The sequence below is a fragment of the Cynara cardunculus genome (assembly GCF_001531365.2).
Source record: "Cynara cardunculus var. scolymus isolate 2C chromosome LG 12, CcrdV1, whole genome shotgun sequence".
Taxonomy (NCBI): Eukaryota; Viridiplantae; Streptophyta; class Magnoliopsida; order Asterales; family Asteraceae; genus Cynara; species Cynara cardunculus.
This window is the reverse complement of record NC_037539.1, coordinates 37,791,307-37,814,315: the sequence shown is the minus strand read 5'-3', so window position 1 is coordinate 37,814,315 and position 23,009 is coordinate 37,791,307. Positions and strand designations below refer to the sequence as shown.

Sequence of the window (23,009 nt, the reverse complement as noted above, 5' to 3'; positions counted from 1 at the left end):
AGCTCAAACTAACCAGAAACCACCTTGGATAGTACTTATTTTTTTGGTTGCTCTCAAGAAAAATTCAAATATCGATTTTCCTTGCAAATTAAGGAATCGGGAAGACGCTTCCCGAGTAAAAATGTACAAGACTCGGGTTTTTCGAAACTGTTTTTATTAAACAAAGATATTGTAATTGAAAAGATCGAGCAAGTTTGAATAGACATTTAAAATTCCGACCCGAGCTTTGGGCTTGGGTTTCGGGTCGGAATTTTTTGAGCGATCTCTAAACAGACGCGATAATTCGTCATCGAAAATGAAAAAGAAAACGTGTATGAAAGCGATTTGTAGTTTGAAAAAGAAATAAAAGAATTATTAAAATCTAATCTAACAAAAAACTAACATTCGAAAATCATAATTTACAGTATACACCCTTCTATACATTTACAATTTAAGACCTTCAACTTCAAGATATTCCAATCTAGTCCCCACCTTCTTGAACTCGTAAAGCATCCAACTTTCTTTTTATTCACATATGGTCCCTATATTCTTGAATTTGTTTCTCTTCAACTACCTGATCGCGGCTAAAGTATTTTAAGTTCCTTCTTCGTGATCGAATCTGTAACCTTCGTTAACAGATTCATTTTATGTGGTTTCCCGTTTTCTGTTTGAACTAAGAGCAAGAACTAAGGCGAAAAGCTGTCGTCACTCGAACTCGAATAACCCGAGGGACCATCTTTATTAGACGGAAATAGCTTATCCCGACGAACTTTTAGCCCCGGTGATGCATCAGGAGTCGTTGCAGTCGAGTTCGATTGATTATGCCTTGCTTGAATGGCCGTCGTTTTTCTTATATCATTACATACACTATCCAAAAGCACCAAGAAATCACGGACAACCACAAACAAGTGCAAACCCTCGTCTTTTCTTGACTTCCCATGGAAATAATCGCCTGTGCTCTTCACCAACGCCATTATCCTCTTCTCCTCTTCCAACAACCAACTGATCTCGGCTTCCGCATGATCTATCGAATCCACGAGGAACGTCCGAAACCCGGTTTCTTCTTCCACAGTTTTCATCTCATTGTTTACGAAATCTGTTATTTTACGTAACATGTGTCCTAACTTCAGAACAGTCGATGTTAGGACATCACCATCGATGGCAGCGGCTTTTTTAACATCCGCAAGTTCCTCACTTAACTTGGAAACGACCTCAAGGCCGAGCCGCCGGTAATATTCCGGTGGTTCTTTGGTTTGTTGTTGTTGATCATCTTCCGATGAACTCTGACTAGCTGCCATTTCTCTTCGGGCAACTTTAGTTCCTTCAGACCGAATGATTTCTTGGACCACGAAAGACAGGAGGGTGGTCTTGCCGTCGGTGCCTTTGACGTCAGACAGTTTCAAAAGCGTGTCGAGTTTGAATGCCTGGGCCCCACCACGATACGTACCAACATTCATACGGTTGCCGGTCTTAAGAACTGCTTCTAGAAGTTTATGAAAGAGTCTACTGTTTCTGAGGGTCGTGCAAGCTACCTGTGAATTACATTGGAACAGTTTTAGAATCACCAAGAGAATCTCAACGGGAATGTACTGAAAAACAGTTGACTAATGCAAAATTCCTAAGTTCTCCTTGACGATTGAGTCCCACATGTTTGTAAAATAAGTTACAAACGAATGGGTAAATAGTCAGTTTGAGCTTAAAAACCTTCCCAAAAGTGAATGGAGGTCACACATCCAAAGATGAAGAGGACACTGCTTGTAAACAAAATGCCAAAAGGGTAAAAATAGTCAGTCGTTATGGTAAATAAGGACCCTTTAGGCAAACTGGTGAGTCCTAAATGCTTGTAAAAAGATAAAGCAAAAAGGGTAAAATAGTCGTTTTACTAAGGAAGAGGAAGTGAGTTCTACCTCTAAAATCGAAAAGGATTCTTTAAGAGAAGAGGATTCCTCCTGAAGGGAACTCATAAATAACAAAGATTCAAGACGTTTGAACGGAAATGGGATATCAACCAGTACTTTAAGGAAGCGTTCGGAAGGGCCAAGAAGAGCAACATCACCACTATATGACCCAAGTTTTAGCTCTTCTTCTTGGGTTGGTGCCATCTTCAACAAAGTTGAAATAAATTCTACAGGAAGTTCATTACCTGATCATATTCACATCAACAATTGAAATTGATTGTCATAAAGATTAACAAATAAATGCATGCAAAAGAGGAAGATATATACATACATATATATACATACACAATTACCTTCCTTTAGGGCATCAATGACTTCTTCCGTTGTTACATTCCATGCTTTTAGAAGAATTGCCAAATTCTGTGCTTTCTTGGGCTCAATAAGCTGAATCAACTTGGGTTGAGAGTTTATGTTTGGAGTGGTTTTTCCACTCTCATTCTTAGTTTGATTGCTCGTACCATAACCAAATAGATTTTCCATCATCTCCTCATTGAACCTGTCCATCCAAAAAGCTGATTGGCATACATACAATACACGGATTAACCTTTTCAACCATCCTACTTGGTTTTTCGCTGCAAAACTATTCATCATTATCATGAAAATGGCAAAAAAAAAACACTATTATTTACAAGATCAAGTAATTTTGGAAGTGAAAATAAAAATCCAAAAAGAGAACCACGTCATCAATATTTAAACCATTTTTTAGGATTTTGTTACGATAGTGCATATTGTCCTTGAAAATTCTGAATCTACCACTATCGACATTTTCTATTCAAAATCTTTCATTCTTGTATAGTGTTTCTTTTACAGAAGAACAGTAATTTGTTTGGAATGAAAACCCATGTATGATGATTCATATATGACTGGTAACTAAACTGTATGTCACTACACAAATAAAAAATTTAGTTTTAAGGCATTTTAATTGTCTAAAGAATTGTAGTTAATAGTTTAGAACCTTACTGGAATGATCCGGCTTTGATGTCATGCCAAACCATTGATCGGGTAGGACTAGTGTTGACCTTGTCCCAGAAAAATGGCTTTAACTTGGTTTTATTGGCATCAGAATCCCCTTGGTTATTTTCATCTCCAGAGTGGCCCCGGTGATGTAAACCAGTAGGTGGGGGTGGTTTGTTTTTGGGAGGATTAGGTACATTAGCATCCTTTAGGGGTGGTGGGGGTGGGGGTGCTTCAGGGACAGAATGTGGTGGTAGTGGAGGTGGTGGTGGTGGTGGTGGTGGTGGTGATTGTGGTGATGGTGGTGGTGTTTGTTGCGGTGATGATGATGATGGCAATGGTCGTGATGCCAGTGGTGATGCCGGTGATGGTGATGATGGTGGAGGAGCAGTTTTTCCTGGTGGAAGTGGTAACGATCCAACTCCTGCTACTTGACCTCCTGGCATGGAAGCACCACTGGTTGGCAAATTTTGGATCACATCTTTTGTACTTCCAACTTTCTTGGATTTCTGTGAAGATCCTGAAAAAAAATATTATGAAAATTCTGATGTAACTTGAATATCATTAAGGAAGTGTTTGTATATGTGTTTTGAAAGTGATTGGTATGACTTTAAGAACTAAAATCAGATAAATGATTGATTAATGTAAGGGATAGGTAGATAAGTTTACATTCAATTATCTCAATAATCAATTTTTTAGAACTAAATATTTTGACCAGACATAATCATAATGATTTTTTTCCCAAACACTTAAACAAATTAAGTTGCGATAATCAAATTAAAATGCACATCCAAACAATAGAAAGTATGTAGCTGAGTACTAACCGATAGGAAAAAGCCTCCCATCCCTTCGTCCATCATTAGGTTCCTTTTTCCGTTTCTTTAGTCTAGAAAAGCAAACTACAAACAACAAGAGAATGGCAAATGCTGCGACTGTACTTGAAGCTACAGCAATAATTAGCAACTTACGCTCGTTGCTATTGTCTTCGTCTTTTGGAGGCAAAATCGGTGCCTTTTCTGTTTTTTCCTGTGGAAGACGATCCACATCAGGTAAAGGTTTAGGTGAAAGCTTGGGAGAAGGTTCAAGCAAGGGCCCACGCTTCGGAGATGGGGACCCTTTAGGAGTCCATGTTGGAGATGGGGCCCCATTAGGAGTTTGTGTTGGAGATGGAGCCCTGTTAGGAGTAGATACTGGCGATGGAGCCCCGTTAGGTGTTGTTGTTGGAGAAGGTGCCCTCTGAGATGGAGCTGGTGATTGCACTGGTGCAGGGCCTAATGGTAGTGGACGCGGTTGGCGGCGCCTCCGCCTCCGCCGCCGCTTTCTCCGTCGACGCCTTGGTTTGAGGACTCGACCATGATGACTAGATGGTCTACGAAGAAAATCTTGCCAACTTTCCATGTTGGTATCATTAGACAAAATTCTTTTAGACTTTAAGCAATGTATAAAAGATTGTTTCTGTTTTGGAGGCTGAACCGTGATGGCTTTACGTGCAATCCTTTTTCTTAACAATGCTACATCAGAATTCCTTTTATAGTTTTTGAGGTTTGGTAAATGAAGGTTAAAATACTTGATTGCTTCTATAATCTTTTCAAGTTGCTTCCTACGCAACACGAAATTTTGATCTACCTGTAGAAATAAGACAAAACTTTCATTAGATCTAGCAAAAATATGAATAGAAACAACGGTAAGATCATAACTCTCGGTCATTGGTATTTCAGTCATTGTAACTTTTAATCATGCTAAAAGAAACATATGCATTGTGTTAAATTTTGGTGACACTCAACATTTCACGAGGTTATGCAACTTAGACATATTACCATACAAAAAGGGGATGTGCGTCCTAGGGTAATGACCTAAGCTCACTTCACCAGATAACATACATCTAAAATGGAACCGAGCAACCTTCATATGCGATCATAGAGCGATTGACGAAATAAATCGGGTATTAAAGTTCATTTGGTGTTGGATATCATTTCTACACTTGGAGACTCTTCAAATTAGAAGTAGAGAGGTTTAGTTGCTTAGAAGGGATCTAAGAAATATCTTGTTGGGGTAAACTTGAGTACAATGGTTATCATGTGAATGTGTATACCCTAGATAATATTGCTATAGGTATTTGGAGAAAACTCGAGACCTTTTTTTGGTCGAAGTCTTTGTCCAGGCGATTGATTTTGATGAAGACCCTTTTTCCGTTTAGGATTTAAGAGGGATCAAGCGTCAATCAACATATGACTAATTTTGAGGATCTTGTGATGCAGAGATGAATGTTGTTGATTTGCAGGTCGAGAATAAGAAGTTAGTAATGATTCTGGTCTTGATTCTTTTGGACTTATACACTAGTTTTGCCAACAGACTAATCTATAGGTGTGATACCTCATCCTTTTTAGTGCGAGGACATGTATTTATGAAGAATTTATAAGAAATAAAATGAGATGAGTAAACGTAGACTCGCAAGATATATCATTAGTTCTCACGGTCTGTCATCAAAGAGAGATGGGTTGTCTGAGACCTATGGAGGGTGTTCCACTTTGTGAAAGCCCAATTTGAGGAGTTGGTCATGAGGTAAGCTGTTCAAAGCTAATGACTGAAATCGAGTATCGGGTGAAATGAGTGTTTGAAGCTGAAGAAGCATGATATAGTAGATACTTCATTGTTTGTTGTGAATGACGAGGCCATGTAGGAGTGCCGCAACCAATTCTCCATTTTGGGTTACCCCATTTGACGCACATTGGGTCATTTCCCTGACATTCGATGTATAGTTGGAGAAATGCCATTTGTTGGGTTTTATTTTGTGTGCATCCTTTTGGGTCTCGATTGGTTTTCGATTTTGGAAGTTTGCATTGCCTTTGAGCCATGTTTGTATACTGCAGGCCTGCAGCGACAGGTTCAGCAGTCTTGGATAGATTTGATGGATTTTGCATTTGGAAGCGTCTATGGCTATCTTGTGGTGTTGTTAAACACGTTCTGGGTACTTGTTTGAACCATAGGAGTGATCATTCGAACGTGTCTCGGACTTGATTTGGCTTTCTTTTAGGCCTGTTCCACTCACCACTTGGGATTACGTTGGTGGGGGTATTAGGACTTACGACAGTAGCACCAGTTTGGAGCTCGGCTCTTTGGGTCATTTTGTGTTGGTTCCATAAGGACGCATATCAGCTATGTTCGGGAAAAAAATTCAGTAATGGGTCCAGCTGAGGGTAAAATTTGTTCAATATGATATTTTGCAGCATCAAAAAGAGATGCCAAATTGGCTTGTTACACTCACACTTGTGTGTTTAGGACTGTTTTATGAGGTAATGGAGTTTCCACATTTGGTGAAAGTAAAGGTACACACCGGTTTTGCTTGGTTTGCTTACAATTATGACTACATTGCTCGTTTCTGAGGTATCAAGATTTGGGGTAATACATATGCGTTCTAGTTCACTCGTTATGCTCATTGTTATATATTTGGGACTCATTGGTGGGGTAATGGTATTTGTATCATCATGCTCAGAGTCGTATCTTTATGGCATGTTCCATATCATGGTTGAGTATCGGGTACAACTTCAATTTGGGTTAGGCTCAGGGTGGACTCCAATTATGTTATTCTTCAGTGTTTCAATAGGTGTGATGTCAAGTTTGGGGCATTTCCTACGTTGGACATGTTGCTTACACATATTTTAGGAGTTAGGAACTCCATACGGAGGATCTAGGATCAATATACGGCTTCAGGCTTGATTGTTTATTTACAGACGAATCGATGGTCCAGGATATTGTTTTGTAGAATGAGGATGAGTACTTTCATAAAGACCTATTTAGGTGTTGTTTATGTGATTCTTTGAGCATCATGTTGGCTCTATCATTAGTGGATGATGGCAATGCCGAAACATATTAGCCTGTGAACAGTTTGAATGTCATTCTATCTTGGAGTCGTGTGTGTTAAGTGTCAAGGTGGAATAAAATTTTGGTGACACTTAACACTTCAGGAGGCTATGCAACCTTAACTAGTTGTGGGAGTCACATACAACATGGGGAGCTATGGTACTTTTTTTGTAGCGTAGGCAACAATCTCATGTTGCTGAGAAAACATGAAATGGAACCATGCAACCTACTTATGCTACCTCAAGTGGATTACACAAGTAGCATAGAGACACTCACGAGATAAATCATATTTAAGGCTTATTTGGTGTTCGAATATCATTTCTACACTAAGATCAAACACATTGGTGGCTTCCGACTCCAAATTTGATGTAGTTATGTTTAGTTTCTTACATTTGGAGTTTGTAATTGTTTTGATAAGAATTTCTTCCTAACCTTCAACTTGTTGAAAATAATACTTCATATGGCATTTCAATAGGAGGACATATACAGTTATGTGTTCATGGAACCTCGTTTATGCTTATGTCGTTACATTGTTGCTTTACTTTACATTATTTTCATGACACACCTATATCGTTGTGATCTGTTTTGTTTTTCCATTTTGGTTGTTGGGTCATTTAAACACATTTAGGGTATCTGGGACTTTTGTGTGTCGCTTTCAGAAAATCCTAATGCATTAATGTTGGTAAAAAGACTCGAACTCAACCTAAGACCTGTAGAGACAACTGTACAATTGGCCAAAAGCCATTTGGTGATTTTCGTTCACCATGGTTTCCTGATTTTAACAAATTGGTCAATAGAAATTTTCTTTTCACAATGGAATGGGCTAAAACTAACGGTTTCACCGCTACCCTTCGTCGATTGCAATTTATTAACATTACTGGATTTGCAGTTTCCCCTAGATGACTAGAGAATGTCCCTAAGCCACATACTAACACTAAAGGCGTAAGGATTGAGTGATGAACATACATATACCCGTTTTTTATTAGCAAAAGTGAATCAGACAACGTTATCGTGTACTCTTATAGTCTTATTCATCGAATTATGAGTATGATATTCATTGAATCAAATAAGTTACAATTGTTGGTCTAACTTTAAGGATCAAACTGACTTTATTAATGAAAAGTTCGATCAAAATGTCTCATTTCATACACTAGTGTGAGCCCTTATCGGTTCTTTAATGATCAATGTTGGCAATCACGCATATATATATATATATATATATATATATGCACATACATACATACATTCACACACACACACACACACACTTATATATAGGGGAGGGATCAAATGCAAACCAAGCTATTTGTACAAACCGTACAAACCTCATTCAACCAATCATAATTTTTCTTTTTTTCATATTTTTTAAATTATGAGGGTTGATTAGTCATTTTTATTGTGCAGAGCGTTGATTATGGACATTATAATCTTCACGAATCGTTTACCTGTAACTATTCAATACCCCTACGAAAAATTGATCACATCCGAGCGTTTCCGCGGCCAACCAGTATTTTGGTGTTTTTGCTTGAGCTGTACGAGATGAAAGGGCTAGATAGATCTCAACAACACTACTTCTTATATCCACTTATCTTTTCCAAATATTTTTACGAATACGCTTTTTTGATATAGATGTTATTGACTATGAACCAATATTGGGTTATTTACACAGAGGTATGGAAAAAATTGCGGAAGCATACGTTTCATGCTTGTTTGAGTAATAGCAATGAGATTCCCCGTATTAATTTTAGAAAACAAATTTCATCAAAATAAGAAATACATGAAACAATTTCATTTTTACATAGAAACAAAAATATATGAAAAACTTTCATCAAGAAAAGAATCATATGAAACAATTTCATCAAATTCAACAATTTCATCAAATTAAATAATGTAATCAACGGTTTGTACAGTTTGTTCAAATGATTTGGTTTGCATTTGATCTCTCCCACTCATTTGAGATAATTATGCTATTTATGAAATAAATATAAAAGATAAATTAATCAACTCATAAATGCATTTAATTAATTCATTCTCCTCATAAATAGGAAATCTATAACTTCCATAAATAAGAAATTCATAACTTTTCAAATAAAACATTAATTAATTGTTCACAATGTGTATCCAAGTTCTTACACAATACTTTTAGGGATCTTTAGTTGTTGTTTTAGTTTTTTGTTCTTAGTGTCATTGTGTTCACAAGGTGATCACAATGTGTATCCAAAGTCCTTACACAATAGTTTTAGGGATCTTTAGTTTTTTTGGTTTTGTTCTTAGTGTCGTTGTGTCAGATTGTGTTCACAAGGTGATCACAATGTGTAAAAAATATGTGGTCGTAATGTTTAATTGAAAGAATATATTTAATAATGGTTCACATTGTGATACTATATATTTTTGGTTTTGGATTCATTAGAGATGCTTGATGGGTGTTCAAACTTGATTATCGATTTTGTCTTAATATGTATCTAAGTTCTTACAAAATGTTTTTAGTGATTTGTAGTTTTTTTGTTTTTGGTGTTCTTATGTTCACATTGTGTTCACTTGTGATCACAATGGGGTTACTTGGTGATGCTTGTTAAGTTACATGGTGTTCACAATCTGTTAGGAAATGGTATATTTTATATTTGATTGTTGTAGCACCTTAGGAAATGGTATAAACAATTGTTCGCCAATTAGTGAACTTTATGAAACTACAATTCTATCTATTATGATACACTACCCAAGCCAAATGTACCCAAAGAGATCCCATATATGAAGGGTTCTCTTCGCCCTGACGACACCTCATAGAACTAGAGCTCAAGTTCGCCTCTTAATGTCATATAGATTGGTCAATGAATTTGTGAGCAACGGATTTCTGATTGCTTTTACACTCATACTTGTTTAACATGCCTCTCTTTAATGCTTAATTTACGTGTATGGCGGATCCAAGGACCAAGACCCTCTCTTGAATCCAACGTCATCTATATTCGATGGTTTAGTAACAAATGATACATTCAAGATCATTTCTTGAAAAAGTCTCGATTAACGAGCAAGAGAAGACAAAGAAATAAAAAATTTCAAGTACTTATATTGTGTTCACCTGTTAAAACTCTACAAGATCAAAATCCTGACACTCGGAAACATTTATGTAGTGCTAACTTCTTTGAAATTGTTTAAAGAATGAAGTTAAGATTTGTTTGTCATCAATACATATTACCAAATAGAATAGAATGAAAAAACTTTCATGCTTGAAAGATCTATTCATAAATAAACCCATGTAACAAAGTTAAAAGACAAATATGAAATGGAGAATGTTACTATATTTTGTCCATATCATGAACCGGCCAACATACTCCATTGCCACATAAAGCTTTATCTATGTTTTTTTTTCCAATTTCCTTCACAAAATCCTGGCACCGACACAAGAAAAAAAGGCTACAAAAACACCTAAATAACCTAAGTTTCTCGTGCCCATCGGCTTCTTAATCTACTTTTTAGTTCCATAGTTCTAACTTTCCCATTTCATAAATGTTGTTTGCCTAAAGTCATCCCATATTAACCATAACTCCCTATAATCCATGCCTTGGTTCAACCAACAATCCATTTTTGTGTTTACACGTATCCAATGTCACCAAATTTGCAAAAGGAAAATGACATTGTTTTAACTGCAATCTCCAATCAAAACCTTTAATATCTAAATAAAAATTTGTTATGTTGATTTCGTAATGCAATCTTCAAACAAACAAAACCCACAATATTCAAACTTTCCAAGAGATTTCTTTATGAATTTAGATTGAAATACACTATCAAATCAAAAACCCAGAAAAACACTCCAAATCTATAAAAAGATTCCCAACAACAAATGATCCATCTAACCCAAGAAGAATGAGAAAATGAATTCGTTTTATAAATTTGAAGAAAATATTGGCCTCGACTGCTTTGAAGCAGAGAGTGCACACAAATGAAAAACCAAAATGTAGGAAAAAATACTGCATTAATTGATTGGAGGATTTGAAGAAAATCAAAATGTAGGCAAAACAAGTATAATTTTGGTCCTTTAAGTTTCAATGAAAAATCTGAAAGTGGGACCTAACCTTTGATAAGTCTAGAATTCATCCTTGTTGTTTTCATTATACTCTGAAAATAGTCTGTGGTCATAACTCCATTTCCTTGATATTATTTTAAAAAGTTAAAAAAAATGTATTCAAGAATATATATATATACTAGAAGAGTAATCGCGCAATGCAGCGAGACACATCTCGATTTTAATGTTCTATTTTATTATTCGTCTCTGTCGATGTTATAATACGATTTTATGTGTTTTTAAGAAAGCAATAATGATTTTTTTAAATAAAATATAAATTTAAAAATATCATAAAATTTTGAAAAAAAAATATATATCAATGTTAATATCAAAATCAACTATTTAAAAGTTMTCATTTTTTATGTAAATTTTTTAATTTATTTTTTATTATAATTTAATTTAAGTTTAATAACGAAATAATTTATTTTTGGTTTAATAATATAACATTTTATAAAGATAATAATTAAGTATTTTGTTATAACTCAATGATTATCCTAATTATATTTTAGATTTTTTATATTTAAAATGAGATGTTTATCCTGTATTTGATTATGTTTATCTGCAGTTAGTTATACGAATTCAGATATGGAGCTTTAATAAGTTGTACTTACGCACAATCTACTTGCAATCTTGACTTTTTAAGTAATATGCATTAATAAACAGTACTTTGCGCATAAAAAGTGGTTTTTAAGAGTTTTTGTCAAATGATTTATAATATAGTAAGTATAGATATGCATCAATAAACAGTACTTCGTGCAYAAAAAATCGTTTTTAAGAGTTCTTGTCAAATGCTTTATAATATAGTATAGATAATTTAGGTTTAGTAACAAAGAAATTTAATTTAGGTTTAATAATATATTTTTTTTATAAAGATAATAACCAAGTATTCTGTTAGTTTCAATGATTATCCTAATTATATTTTAGATTTTTTATATTTAAAATGAGATGTTTATCCAATATTTGATTATGTTTATTTGCAGTTAGTTAGACGAATTCAAATATGGAGCTTTAATAAGTTGTACTTATGCACAATTTACTTGTAATCTTATATTTTAAGTAATATGCATCAATAAACAGTATTTTGTGCATAAAAAATCGTTTTTAAGAGTTTTTGTCAAATGCTTTATAATATAGTATAGATATATATATATATATATATATATATATATAATCACTCTCACTCAACCTCTAAGTTAAATATGTCCCCGACTCCCTGTCTAATCAAGTGCATCACTTCTACTGGTGGCTTCAAAACTCTCCCAGAACTAGCAAAAGGGGTTGAATATAACAGGGGAAAGAAGATGGACAAATTTGCAGTTTCCCCCGTGAATGATAAGAGAATGTCCCTAAGCGACATCTTAACTATAAAGATCCATGGATTAAGTAACGGACATACATATACAAGTTTTCTATTGGCAAAAGGAAGCCATAAAATTTATCATGTACTCATATAGTCTTATTCCTTAAATTATGAGTATGTTATTCATTCAATCAAATAAGTTATAACTGCACTCCAGCTTTAGCCATGTTGAATATATTTGGGTGGCAATTTACAAGTATCCTAAATGCACTTAAGAACCAAAAGTTGAAGATTTTAAGATCAAACCAATTTTGTGATACAAAGTTTGGTCAAAATATATCTTTTTATATACTAATGTGACTCCTTATTGGTTATTGCAATATAAGAAATGATGTGTGTTGGTAATCGCAATGCCATAGTTCTTCCAGCCTTCAGCTGAATCGCACCATAAACTAGTGGTGGAGAATAGCGACGCTAAAAGATGCAATCGGGGTGCATTTTGGCCTTGAAATAGCGGTGTGAAAATTGTTATTGGGATTAGGGATTTTCAAGCTTCTAGTAATATCACTAATAAGTTAAGGTGTCAATTGGCGTTGAACTGCTCGCAGGATTTCAACAAAGTATCATCTATTTACTTATTCTCCCTCATCTCTTAATCCAGCAAAGCATCGTCTTCTTAAGTTTTTTTGTTTGTAACTTCATCTTCTCTCGACTATAAGTATGTAAGTTTTGTTTTCATCATCAATTCTTCACTTCTCTCCTTTTCTCGAGTCTTGATTGTTAGTTGAACACATAATGGCGTAGATATCAATTAATGTGTTGGGGTTAGTCTTGTACTTCTCACTTCTTAATAATAAACTAACATGTTTATATATGAGTTCAGGACTTTCACTTCTCAATAATAAACCAACTTGTTTGACCACCATTGCACTCATACTTGCTTAACATACCTTTCTTTAGCGCTTAACCTAACTCTCTCGTCTAAGGTGCATTTGAGGGCTAAGACTTGCTCTTGAATCTAACGTCATCAATATCTGATGGCCAGTAATAAAGAATGCATTCAAGTCAATTCTTCAAAACCCAATCTAACTTAATGGACCAAGAGAAGGCCAAAGAATAGAAAATCTTAACTATTTATAATGTTTTCACCTATTAAAACTCTATGAGATCAAAATGCTAACGCATTGAATCATTTATGTAGTGCAAAATTCTTTAAAGCATGAAACATATATTGAAAAATAACTCATGTAACCAAGTTAAAACACAATTATGAACACAAAGAAAAGATTCGTATCAGAGAGGCAATGAAGAACCATACTGTATTTTCGTCCATATCATGAGTCGGCCAACGGATTCCATTGCTATAGAAAGCTTTATCTAGCATTCTGCGATTTCCTTCACAAAAGCCTGGCATCGACACAAGAAAAAAGCCTACGAGAACACCTAAATAACCTAAGCTCCTCTCGTCCATTGGCTTCTTAATCTACTTTCCAGTTCCATGATTCTACCCTTCCCATTTCATTAATTTTTTTGCATAAAATCACCCCATATTAACCATAAATCCCTATAATCCATACCCTAGTTCAACCAACAATCCCTTTTCCCTTTACACGAATCAAAATGTCTCCAAATTTGTAGAAGGAAAATGACATTGTTTTAGCTGCAATCTCCAATCAAAACCCTCAATTTCCAAAAAAAAAATTGGGGGTTTTTTCGTGATGTTGGTTTCATAACGAAATCTTCAAACAAACAAAACCCACAACATTCAAAACTTCACCAATCTACCATAGATTTCTTGTGAATTTATATTGGAATGCACTATCGAATAAGAAACCCAGAAGAACACTCAAAAGCTATATAAAATTCTTAACCAAAAATGTTGATCTACCCAACCCAATAAGAATTGGAAAACGAATCTGTTTTACAAAATCGAAGAAAGAACTAACCTCAATTGTTGAATGATCAAGCAGAGAGTGCACACAAATTTAAAAAATATCAGAATGCAGGTAAAACTATTGTATAATTGCTTGGAGGATTTGAAAAGGAAACAAGAAACCCTTGGTTTTGTGTTCGTCAGAACATTTTTGGTTGTTCAGAAACTTCTTTGGGTTCCGGAGGGAGACGTGGCAGATAGGTAAGGTGGTTACCGGATGATAATTGAATTTAGAGTAAACTACAAATTTGGTCCTTTGGTTTACATCTAACTACGAATAGCGTCCCTAAACTTCATTAAGGGGTTGTTTGGCAATTGCTGAATTGTTTGGTGTAAAAGGATTAAGTGGTCAGAATGACTAAAAGACTCTCATGATGTAGTGTAAAATGAAATGTAATTGTTCGGTAGTTATATACAATGGAATTAGGACGCTATATGGTTAAGGGAGACTCATTATACAAAATCATTCAGAGGCTTTTAGAACCATTAAGAGAAAGACTTTTTTACACCAAACAAGATTTATCTCTTAACGGTTCAGATGTTGACTCTTAATAGAACTATTAAGAGGTAAACAAATAACTCCTATGTATAATAATAGTCCCTGTGATTTCGATTTTGCTTTGAAAGTGGTCTTTCTAAATAAAACTCACCCGCAATCAAAATTAAAACCAAATCAAAACCCAACCTAAATCAAACCTAAAACCCAAATCAAAATCAACACCCAACCTAAATCACATCTAAAACGTTTTTAAAAAATATCCAACAGCCTGTAGCACCCCCTTTGTTTGACTGAGCAGCACCAGGAAACCGTTTGCACCACCATCTTATGTCGAGAAACACCCAAAAAAAGACCATCTCCAGTACCCACTTTGTTTGACTCTCATCGAAGAAATTACAACTGGTTTTGATGCATGTGTTTGTAAATGGATTCGTACGTGTGTTCATTTGTTAGAGATGATCAACACAACAAAAGCAAAACACACATAATTTTGAATAATTATTTGAAGCGTGGAAATCTTAAGATCAAAAGTTCAAGAATATAGCGAAAAGCATTTTTGGGACAACCGTCTTCGAATATACCATCCACAAGACAAACCCAAGATACAAAGTTTAAAAAAATAAACACTCCCTTCCCTTCAAAATCAATTAAACGCTAACCCCAGAAAATTTAAAATCCGATTGAACATTTGTGTTATACTAACCATAGCTTTCAATCAGATTAAAGAAATGGGAAAAAGATGTAGAAACCCCTTATTTGGGTCTTCGTCCCTACGTGTACCATATGAAGGGGTGGTAGTGGAGTTCGGTAGGGAGGGAGTTGTTGCAATAATGGTGGAGATATTGCCGAAGAATTGGTAGTATAGCGATGTTAATCGGGAAATGAACGACATGGACCAAGTTTGGGGGTGGGTTTCACAAACCACCACATAACTGTTGTGGCTGCCACTATGTCACTAGAGTTTGGGCGCGAGGGGTTCACAAAGTAGTCCAAGACTGTGTGCACGGTACCGTTGGGTACCTACAATCGGAACCGACGGGTACCTGTATTATATTTAATAAGCTAAAACTAAAATTATTAATTTACCTTTTAGGGTTACAGTTAGTCACTTACCACCAACACTTGATCTCTCCTCCAAACCGAACACGATCTCATGGTCTTTTCTCCAAATCGATTTCTAAGCTCAATCCTTCAAAAGGTTGAAGGGAAATAGTGCATCAAGTTGTTCGCAAGGGTCTGCACTCGATTTCTCTCCAAGGAAACAAATTTGCAGTCAATTTTTTCTCCATGTCTATTGTTTGTGCTTGTTTGTCGATTTCTTCAGTATTGCTTTTTTACTTTCATGTTACACCCTATATTTGTTTAATAGCATATTCTTATGGTTTTATTACCTTTTATTTGCTTTTGTTTTTCTGTTCTTGATGGATACAATAAGTTTTTTTGTTCATAAGTAAATTATCCTCAACAACCTAATGGATACGATAGGTTTTATTGTTCATGGATACCATGGATTTGATTCAGTAGGTTTTTTTGTTCATGGATACCATAGGTTTGATTCAGTAGGTTTTTTTTTTGTTCATTAGTAATGTTTCCTTTACATTGGTGCTTTGTAGTATTTATTCTTTACATCGGATTAGTTTTCACAGTGTGTAGTATTTATTTTACGTGGATGCTTTGAAATAGATTAATAATTACTTTTTAATACTATGAAATGATAAACTTTTTAAAAAAATTAGACACCGGGTACCCGGTATCGCAACTAAAATCGGAGGTTCTGAGACTGGTTACCAAATATAAAGAACTGGTGTAACTAGGGCTATAAACGAACCGAACATTTAGCGTACCGTTCGCGAACCGTTCGGTGGGAAGTTCTTTTATGTTCGTTTATTTAATAAATGAACGAACATGAACAAATTTTTTTGTTCGTTTAGTTAAACGAACGAACATGAACAAGAGTCATGTTCGTTCATTTATGTTCGTGAACGTTCGTTCGTTCGTTTACGTTCATTTATATTCGTTCGTTTATATACTAAATTTAATATATAATCTTTTGTTTATTTATTTTGAATTCAAATAATATTTATTTACGTTCGTTTATGTTCGTTTGTTTACGTTCGTTTAGCATGTTAACAAACGAACATAAACGAACACGAACACACTTGGTTTCTAAACGAACGAACACGAACACAAAGATTTTCATTCGTTTACCGTTCGTGTTCGTTTGTTTGTTCGGTTAAGTTAATTGAACAAACATGAACAAGCCTTCGTTCGTGTTCGTTTGGTTCGTTTACAGCCCTGGGTGTAACCGGTTCCGGTTCCAGGAATTTTGGCGGGGACCCGCCTTTGCTCACCCTTAATTTCTAAGATTGTTTTATATTTTTGTTAACTCCTTGATTTTTATATGACATTTTTTCAGCCGTTTAGTTAGATCAACATTTAGTTTTTCAACTTTAATTTTGTTATTCAAAGCGTTATAGAGATCAACAATCAGTAAATCAAGACCTGAACTTCTATCAGCGTCCGTTAAAGAGTAATCATTCAGATTTAGTACCTGAGAAGTACTAGAATATTTTGTTGAGGAAGAAGTTTCAGATGGCTCATCCTTAACTTCTTTGATCTTGGCCATAAGACAGAGATAGGTCATATCTTCTTCGTCGGAGGAGGATTCATTAGAAGAGTCCGTCCAGTCACGATCTTCAGCAATCATGCTTTTTCTTTTCCGATTGTGGTTTTTGATCTTCTTATACTTCTCCTTCAATTTCAGATACTTGTCATCTTTAAATTTGAAGGAAGAGGAGGTTTTTGAGACTTTCTTCGACCTGTTCTCATTAACAAAGTGTCCTTTTCATTCACAGTTAAAACGTATCATTGAAGCTTTATCAACAGGTGTTGATTTTGGCTTGTCAGTGATAGCCAAAGGTTGGTTTCTTTCGAAAGTTTTTCTTTCTAGAAAATCTTCTAAATATGTTAGATAGAAGAGCCAGTGACTCGTCAAATTTCGATAGATCAACGTCTGTTAAGTCCTCAGAGTTAGAAGGATCAAACTCAATGATAGTAAAAGTGGAGGGACTATTTGACTGGATAGTCCCTGAAGAGATCAAAGCAACATGTGAGCTTTTGGAATCTTTTGAATCTCTGATGATATTCTTTTTTCAGCTGTCGAGGTTGCTCATGGTTGCTCACTAAAAGATAAACTTTGAAGGTCTTTTGATATCTTGAGATACATACAATACGTATCCCAGGTTTCAGATTGACATTCCAAGAATTTTTCAGAGTCTCAGAGTTAGAATATTATCCACCTGTTTTAAGGTTAATTAATAGGCAGTTAAACCTTTGATGTCCTTTAGACAAAGATTTTTTTTTACCACATATGAACATTTCATATTGCCTCGCCAAATTTATTTTTCTAGTCTATTGTACTTTAGTGGTACTTTCATATTGAACACAAAGTGTGTCCCACATGGCGTTAGAAGTTTTAAGGTTCATAATAGAATGATATACCTCATCAGGGAGTGCCATAACAATGACAGTTCTGGCTTTGGTGTCAATAGCCACCTTCTTCCTGTCATCATATGTCCATTGGTGAGCTTGTTTTGCTACATGTTCTTGAGATACGACAATAGTAGTAGCAGTGGCAGGTATAACTTCTATGGTTACTGAGGAAACATAGGGTCCATTACCAATATAGTAAGGGGCCTCAAGATCTACACATTCTAAAAAGAGAGACATACGATTCTTCTACAGACTAAAGTTATCTCTGTTGAATCATGAATGTTTGGCAAGAGAGTCGTTATCATGATGGTTGTTATTTATGTTGGGCATAGCCATTTTGAGAGATAGCTAAAGAAGTATGAAAAGGAAGAGAAACGTCGCTTTGATACCACTTGTTGTCCCCAAAGGGGTTCTACAAGTATGAACAATTTATAGGGGGGATGAATACAAACAAACAATATTTTACTTTTAAAATTCTATAAATGATTAACGAAAAACCAATATGGAATTTACAAATTGTTGCGGAACTAGATAAAGAAAAATCCTAATTTATACAATCTTGAGATCACAAATTATTGCATAAGAAAAGTAAGATCGAAAGAGAAGAGAGTTAGAAAATGTAGAAAACGTGACTGAGAAGAAGACTTTTTTCAGCTATTTATACACATTGCATTAAATGCATCTCAGAAGGTGCAATCCATGTATCAATAGATGATTGGAATGCTTGTATTTGTTCATCATATTTGGCAGGCTTTTGGCCACTCATGAACAGTTGCTTCAGATAGAGATGGGTCGTTGAGGACTCCTTCAGCTATTGCTGAGTCTTGTTTAGATTTCACATTTTGAGGTGGACAATCATGATATCACTAAATGCTCTTTCAGATCACGAATAGACCATCTTTATCTTTAGCTACTTCTTTGACATCGTTGAAGTTTTCTTTTGGTATGAATTTGTCTTTAAAGGACTTAAGTTCTAAACTGTTACATTATATGCTCAACGATAACTAAACAGACTTAGTCTTATCTTATCGTTGCACTGAAATATTGAAAATATAACTTAAGAGGGAGGGTGTTTTCGCCTTTTTGATATTGCCAAAAGGAGGATAATTTGTGATGTTATATTTTGTCGGGTTTGTAATATCATCTCACATGTTTTGTCGTCATAAAAATGGGGAGATTGTTGGTGCAAGTATACGAAAATTGATTTCATTATACACTCTTGACAATCCCGTTGATGATTGACAAATAAAAAACCCGACTTTATTTGTTTTCTAACTTTTTAATTCCCTTGTGAATGTTTTGTTTATAATCTTACAAGGTTTTGATGAAATGATTCTTCAATCGTCAAATCTACACAAACATAGAGCCACAAAGAAAGGTGTGTACTTTTGACAAAGCCGTAAATAAATTATTCGGTCTCTCATTTCACATAGATTCTGAGAATGATGCACTCTTGCACACGGCCTCTGACGCATATTTGGTTGAGATCATGACTTTCCTTGGAATGCCTGAGACTGATTGGAAGCCTTACACTCATTTCATGTTGAAAACCTTTAAGACTGCCAATTTGTCCTCTGATAAGAATGTTTGGATAAGCTTTATTAGACATTATTTATCATCGACTAATCACAACAGCTCCATTTTTGTAGAAAGGTTGGTGCTTTTGTTTAGTCTCATAACAGGTGAGAACATCAACTTTCGTGAAAACATTCTGAAGGCCATCAAGGTAGATAATAAGAGTCTGTTTAAAGAGAATGAGAAGTTGAAGAAGGAGATTGCAGCTCAGGCTTAAACCACTTTCTTTAGCTTCCATATTTTCTTTCTTTTGAGTCGGGGACAGTTTTTATAGCTTTTTAGTATTATTTTTATGCATGATCACTTGATTTGAGGACTGTTACATATGGGATCATAGCCCCAATAATTCTGTTGATTACTTGTCATTCACTCAAGATATTTTGTTCTTGCTAGAACTAGCAAACCTCTTTTTGGGAAACACTTTGATCACATAATCTACATTAGGAAATAAAATAGGCCTTTTTTTCTATGATCCTAATAGCTACTTGCACCTTTCAAACACCATATACCCCACAAAGCTCCAATGAGGACATTGTCGTATTGAAGTTTGGGGGATGAGTGTTATATAAGGACAAAAGTTCAATACAAAAGAGTAAAGCTCTAATTTAACTCCTTATCAGAAAAGGTCTTTGAAAAACACAACAAAAGTCCCATAGGGGCTATGTGTTTTGAAAAAGCACAACAAAAGTCTCATAGGGGCTATGTGCACACTCCAATCAAAAGAGGCCAAAGTGCCCAAAAATTGAAAATTTTATATGTGGATTATAGAAGGAAAAAGGCTATGAGAGAAAAGAATTGCCAAAGAGAGTAAACCCTATAAGCCCTATTGATTCTAAAAATGTGATTGTGTGTGAGCTTAACAAAGAAAAGGGCAATGCTAGCCAATGGTTCATACAAAAACTTGGTTTTGAGTGACTCATCTTGGATTTATGAAAGGCTATGAACTTCATGTTTGGTATAACTCTCATTGGGTGGGCACTTAATGCCTTGGTCATACATTTTTGTTCAAATTGAGTCTTTTTGTTTGGCTTTTGGTTGCTTGGGGACAAGCAACGGTTTAAGTTTGGGGGTGTGATGTATGTTGAGAATTCAACATATAAAGCACTCGTTTTACGTTTTAGTAGTTAAATTAGTCTCCTTTCATTCCCACTTTGAGTCATTTTTATTAATTTCTTTATGCATCTGTTATTATGGAGCTAAATAATTGTGGTTAACTTGTGGGAACTTAAGGATAGAAGCTAATAGAGATTTTTTGTTAAACAGCATGATGCTACAACATTAGAGCAGCGGCGATCTGATACATGCACGACTTTTTGGAGAACTTATTGATTAAGCTGCTGCCTTTTTGAGCTTTGTGGAAGACAGCTGGAGATTGCTGGAATCTGGGATTAAAACTCTTGTTAGGAATATTGTACTATCTAGTTCCTCTAATTGTACTTCAAAGTTAGTTTTAGGAAGCTTAGCCCCTAAGTTTTGTCCTTTTGTCTTTTAGTGACTCTTTGGTGTATAAAAGGAGGGCTTGGGTTTCACTTTTAGAGACATTCTAACATACTCTAAAACCAGCTCTCTCTCCATGGCTGATTTGTAGTTAACTTTTGAAGAAATACAAGTTCTTAATTTTTAGCTTTTCATCTTTAATTTTCTTGTCTTTTAATTTTTGTTCTATACTTTATGTTCCTTTACGTTTATTGTCATTTACATTCCGTTATTTAATTTCCGCAATTTACTTTCTCGCAATTTACTTTCTCGTCATTTACTTTCTCGTCATTTATTTTCCGTTTGTTACATTTATGTCTTTACTTTCCGTCATTTACTTTACTTGTCATTTACTTTCCGTTATGAGTAGCTAAGTTTATATAGCTTGGGTGTGAGACAGAAATGTGAGATTTTCAAACCAAAATAAAGTAGCTAAGTGTTTTCATAAACGACGTTCCATTGTTTCATTCGAGTTTTTATAAAACCAAGTACACTTCTTGACGGATTGATCACTTTGAAAGTGTTAAAGTGCCATGGACTTAGAGATAAACCATTGAATGCACGTCAACTTGAATGATATAAGAGGTAGACTTGAGAAAGTTGCCGACAAGGAGACTTGTCATTTATGTCTTTCAAACTTAACTCCTGACGGGTTGGTCACTCTTTAAAAGTGTCAAAGTGCGATAGATTCAAAGATGAACTATCTATAACACATGCCAACTCGAATGATATGGGAATCGACTCGAGAGAGTGATTTTTAACAAAGATATTTGTTTATCCATATATCTTGAAGACACCATCTTGTCACTATCCCTGGTCCGGACACCACATAAAGATATGGGTGGAAAGTTATAATATAGTGCAATGGTGAAGTCCGAGAGAAATACCTTCAAAATAGATGGTGGAACTAAGTTTTGAAACACTGCTTGCTGTAGCATTCCTATAGCATTGGCTGCTGGAAGTTGTGTTTGGGTCTCACCACAAGTCTTACACCATTGCTATCCTTATATATATTCTGTAATCTGTTTTAAATCACCTTAACACCAAACAAAAGTCTTCAAATTCATCATTTGAAATCATCTCTTTCATTGGACTCTCATCTAACTTTTGCTACAATCTCCGTGGACGATAATCCGGTACTTGTACCACTTTATTACTTGGAAAGACGATATTGGACCGTATTGTATACTTGCTTTGTGGTCCATTTCATTAGTCTAAAGGTGTGCGATATAACCGAACCACATACGCATCAACTCCTGACATTGCAAACTAGATCCATATAGCAACTCTTGTGTGTATGCATGTCCACTCATAGCTGAAGTGTTATATCGTACCCTCTCGATTCTTGTTGACAAATTTAGGGATGGTGATTTGGCCCGACCCGGTGGGGAACCCGGTTCACCCGACCCGGACGGGGACGGGGATTCCCCGCTAAAACGGGTACGGGGGCCGGGGATCCCCGGTAGAGGCAAACCGGGGTTGGGGCCGGGGCCGGGGCCGGGTATTGTATCCCCCGACCCGCCCCGTACCCGGTATATATATAAATATTAAACATTTTGATTATTTGGGCTTATAATTGATATGTGCGGCTTGTTGGACTTATGGACTTGTGCTTGTAATTGATATGTCCATCGACTCCATCCCTAGTCTTCTACTCTTCTTGGCTAGTTGACTTCTTGGAGACTTCGTCTCGTCCACACTCCAGTCTCCACTCTCCACAAACGCCAGACGGTCCCTCACACTCCACGATTCTACAGCCGGTCGACCCTCACATCATCCACGATTCTACACCGTCGACCCTCGTGACCTCCTGTTGGTCCCAAAAGGGTCTACAAGAATACTAAACAGTTTGTAGAAGGGGGGGATGAATACAAACACAATTTTCAAATTTAAAATATATATTGATAAAGAAGATCAATACA

The 23,009-nt window shown here is 35.5% G+C and overlaps 1 protein-coding gene across 1 annotated transcript; it reads right to left on the bottom strand.

Annotated features, from left to right (window-relative positions):
- Window positions 1–385: 385 nt before the first annotated feature.
- Window positions 386–18,273, bottom strand: LOC112523894 (formin-like protein 3). The gene is made up of 8 exons (XM_025133566.1): window positions 18,046–18,273; window positions 17,096–17,296; window positions 3,716–4,517; window positions 3,270–3,411; window positions 2,898–3,200; window positions 2,231–2,433; window positions 1,887–2,122; window positions 386–1,511 (listed from the first exon to the last, which is right to left on the bottom strand). Exons 1-8 carry the CDS (start codon window positions 18,271–18,273, stop codon window positions 666–668), a joined length of 2,961 nt encoding a protein of 986 aa, XP_024989334.1. The 3' UTR covers window positions 386–665.
- Between the last annotated feature and the right edge of the window lie 4,736 nt (window positions 18,274–23,009).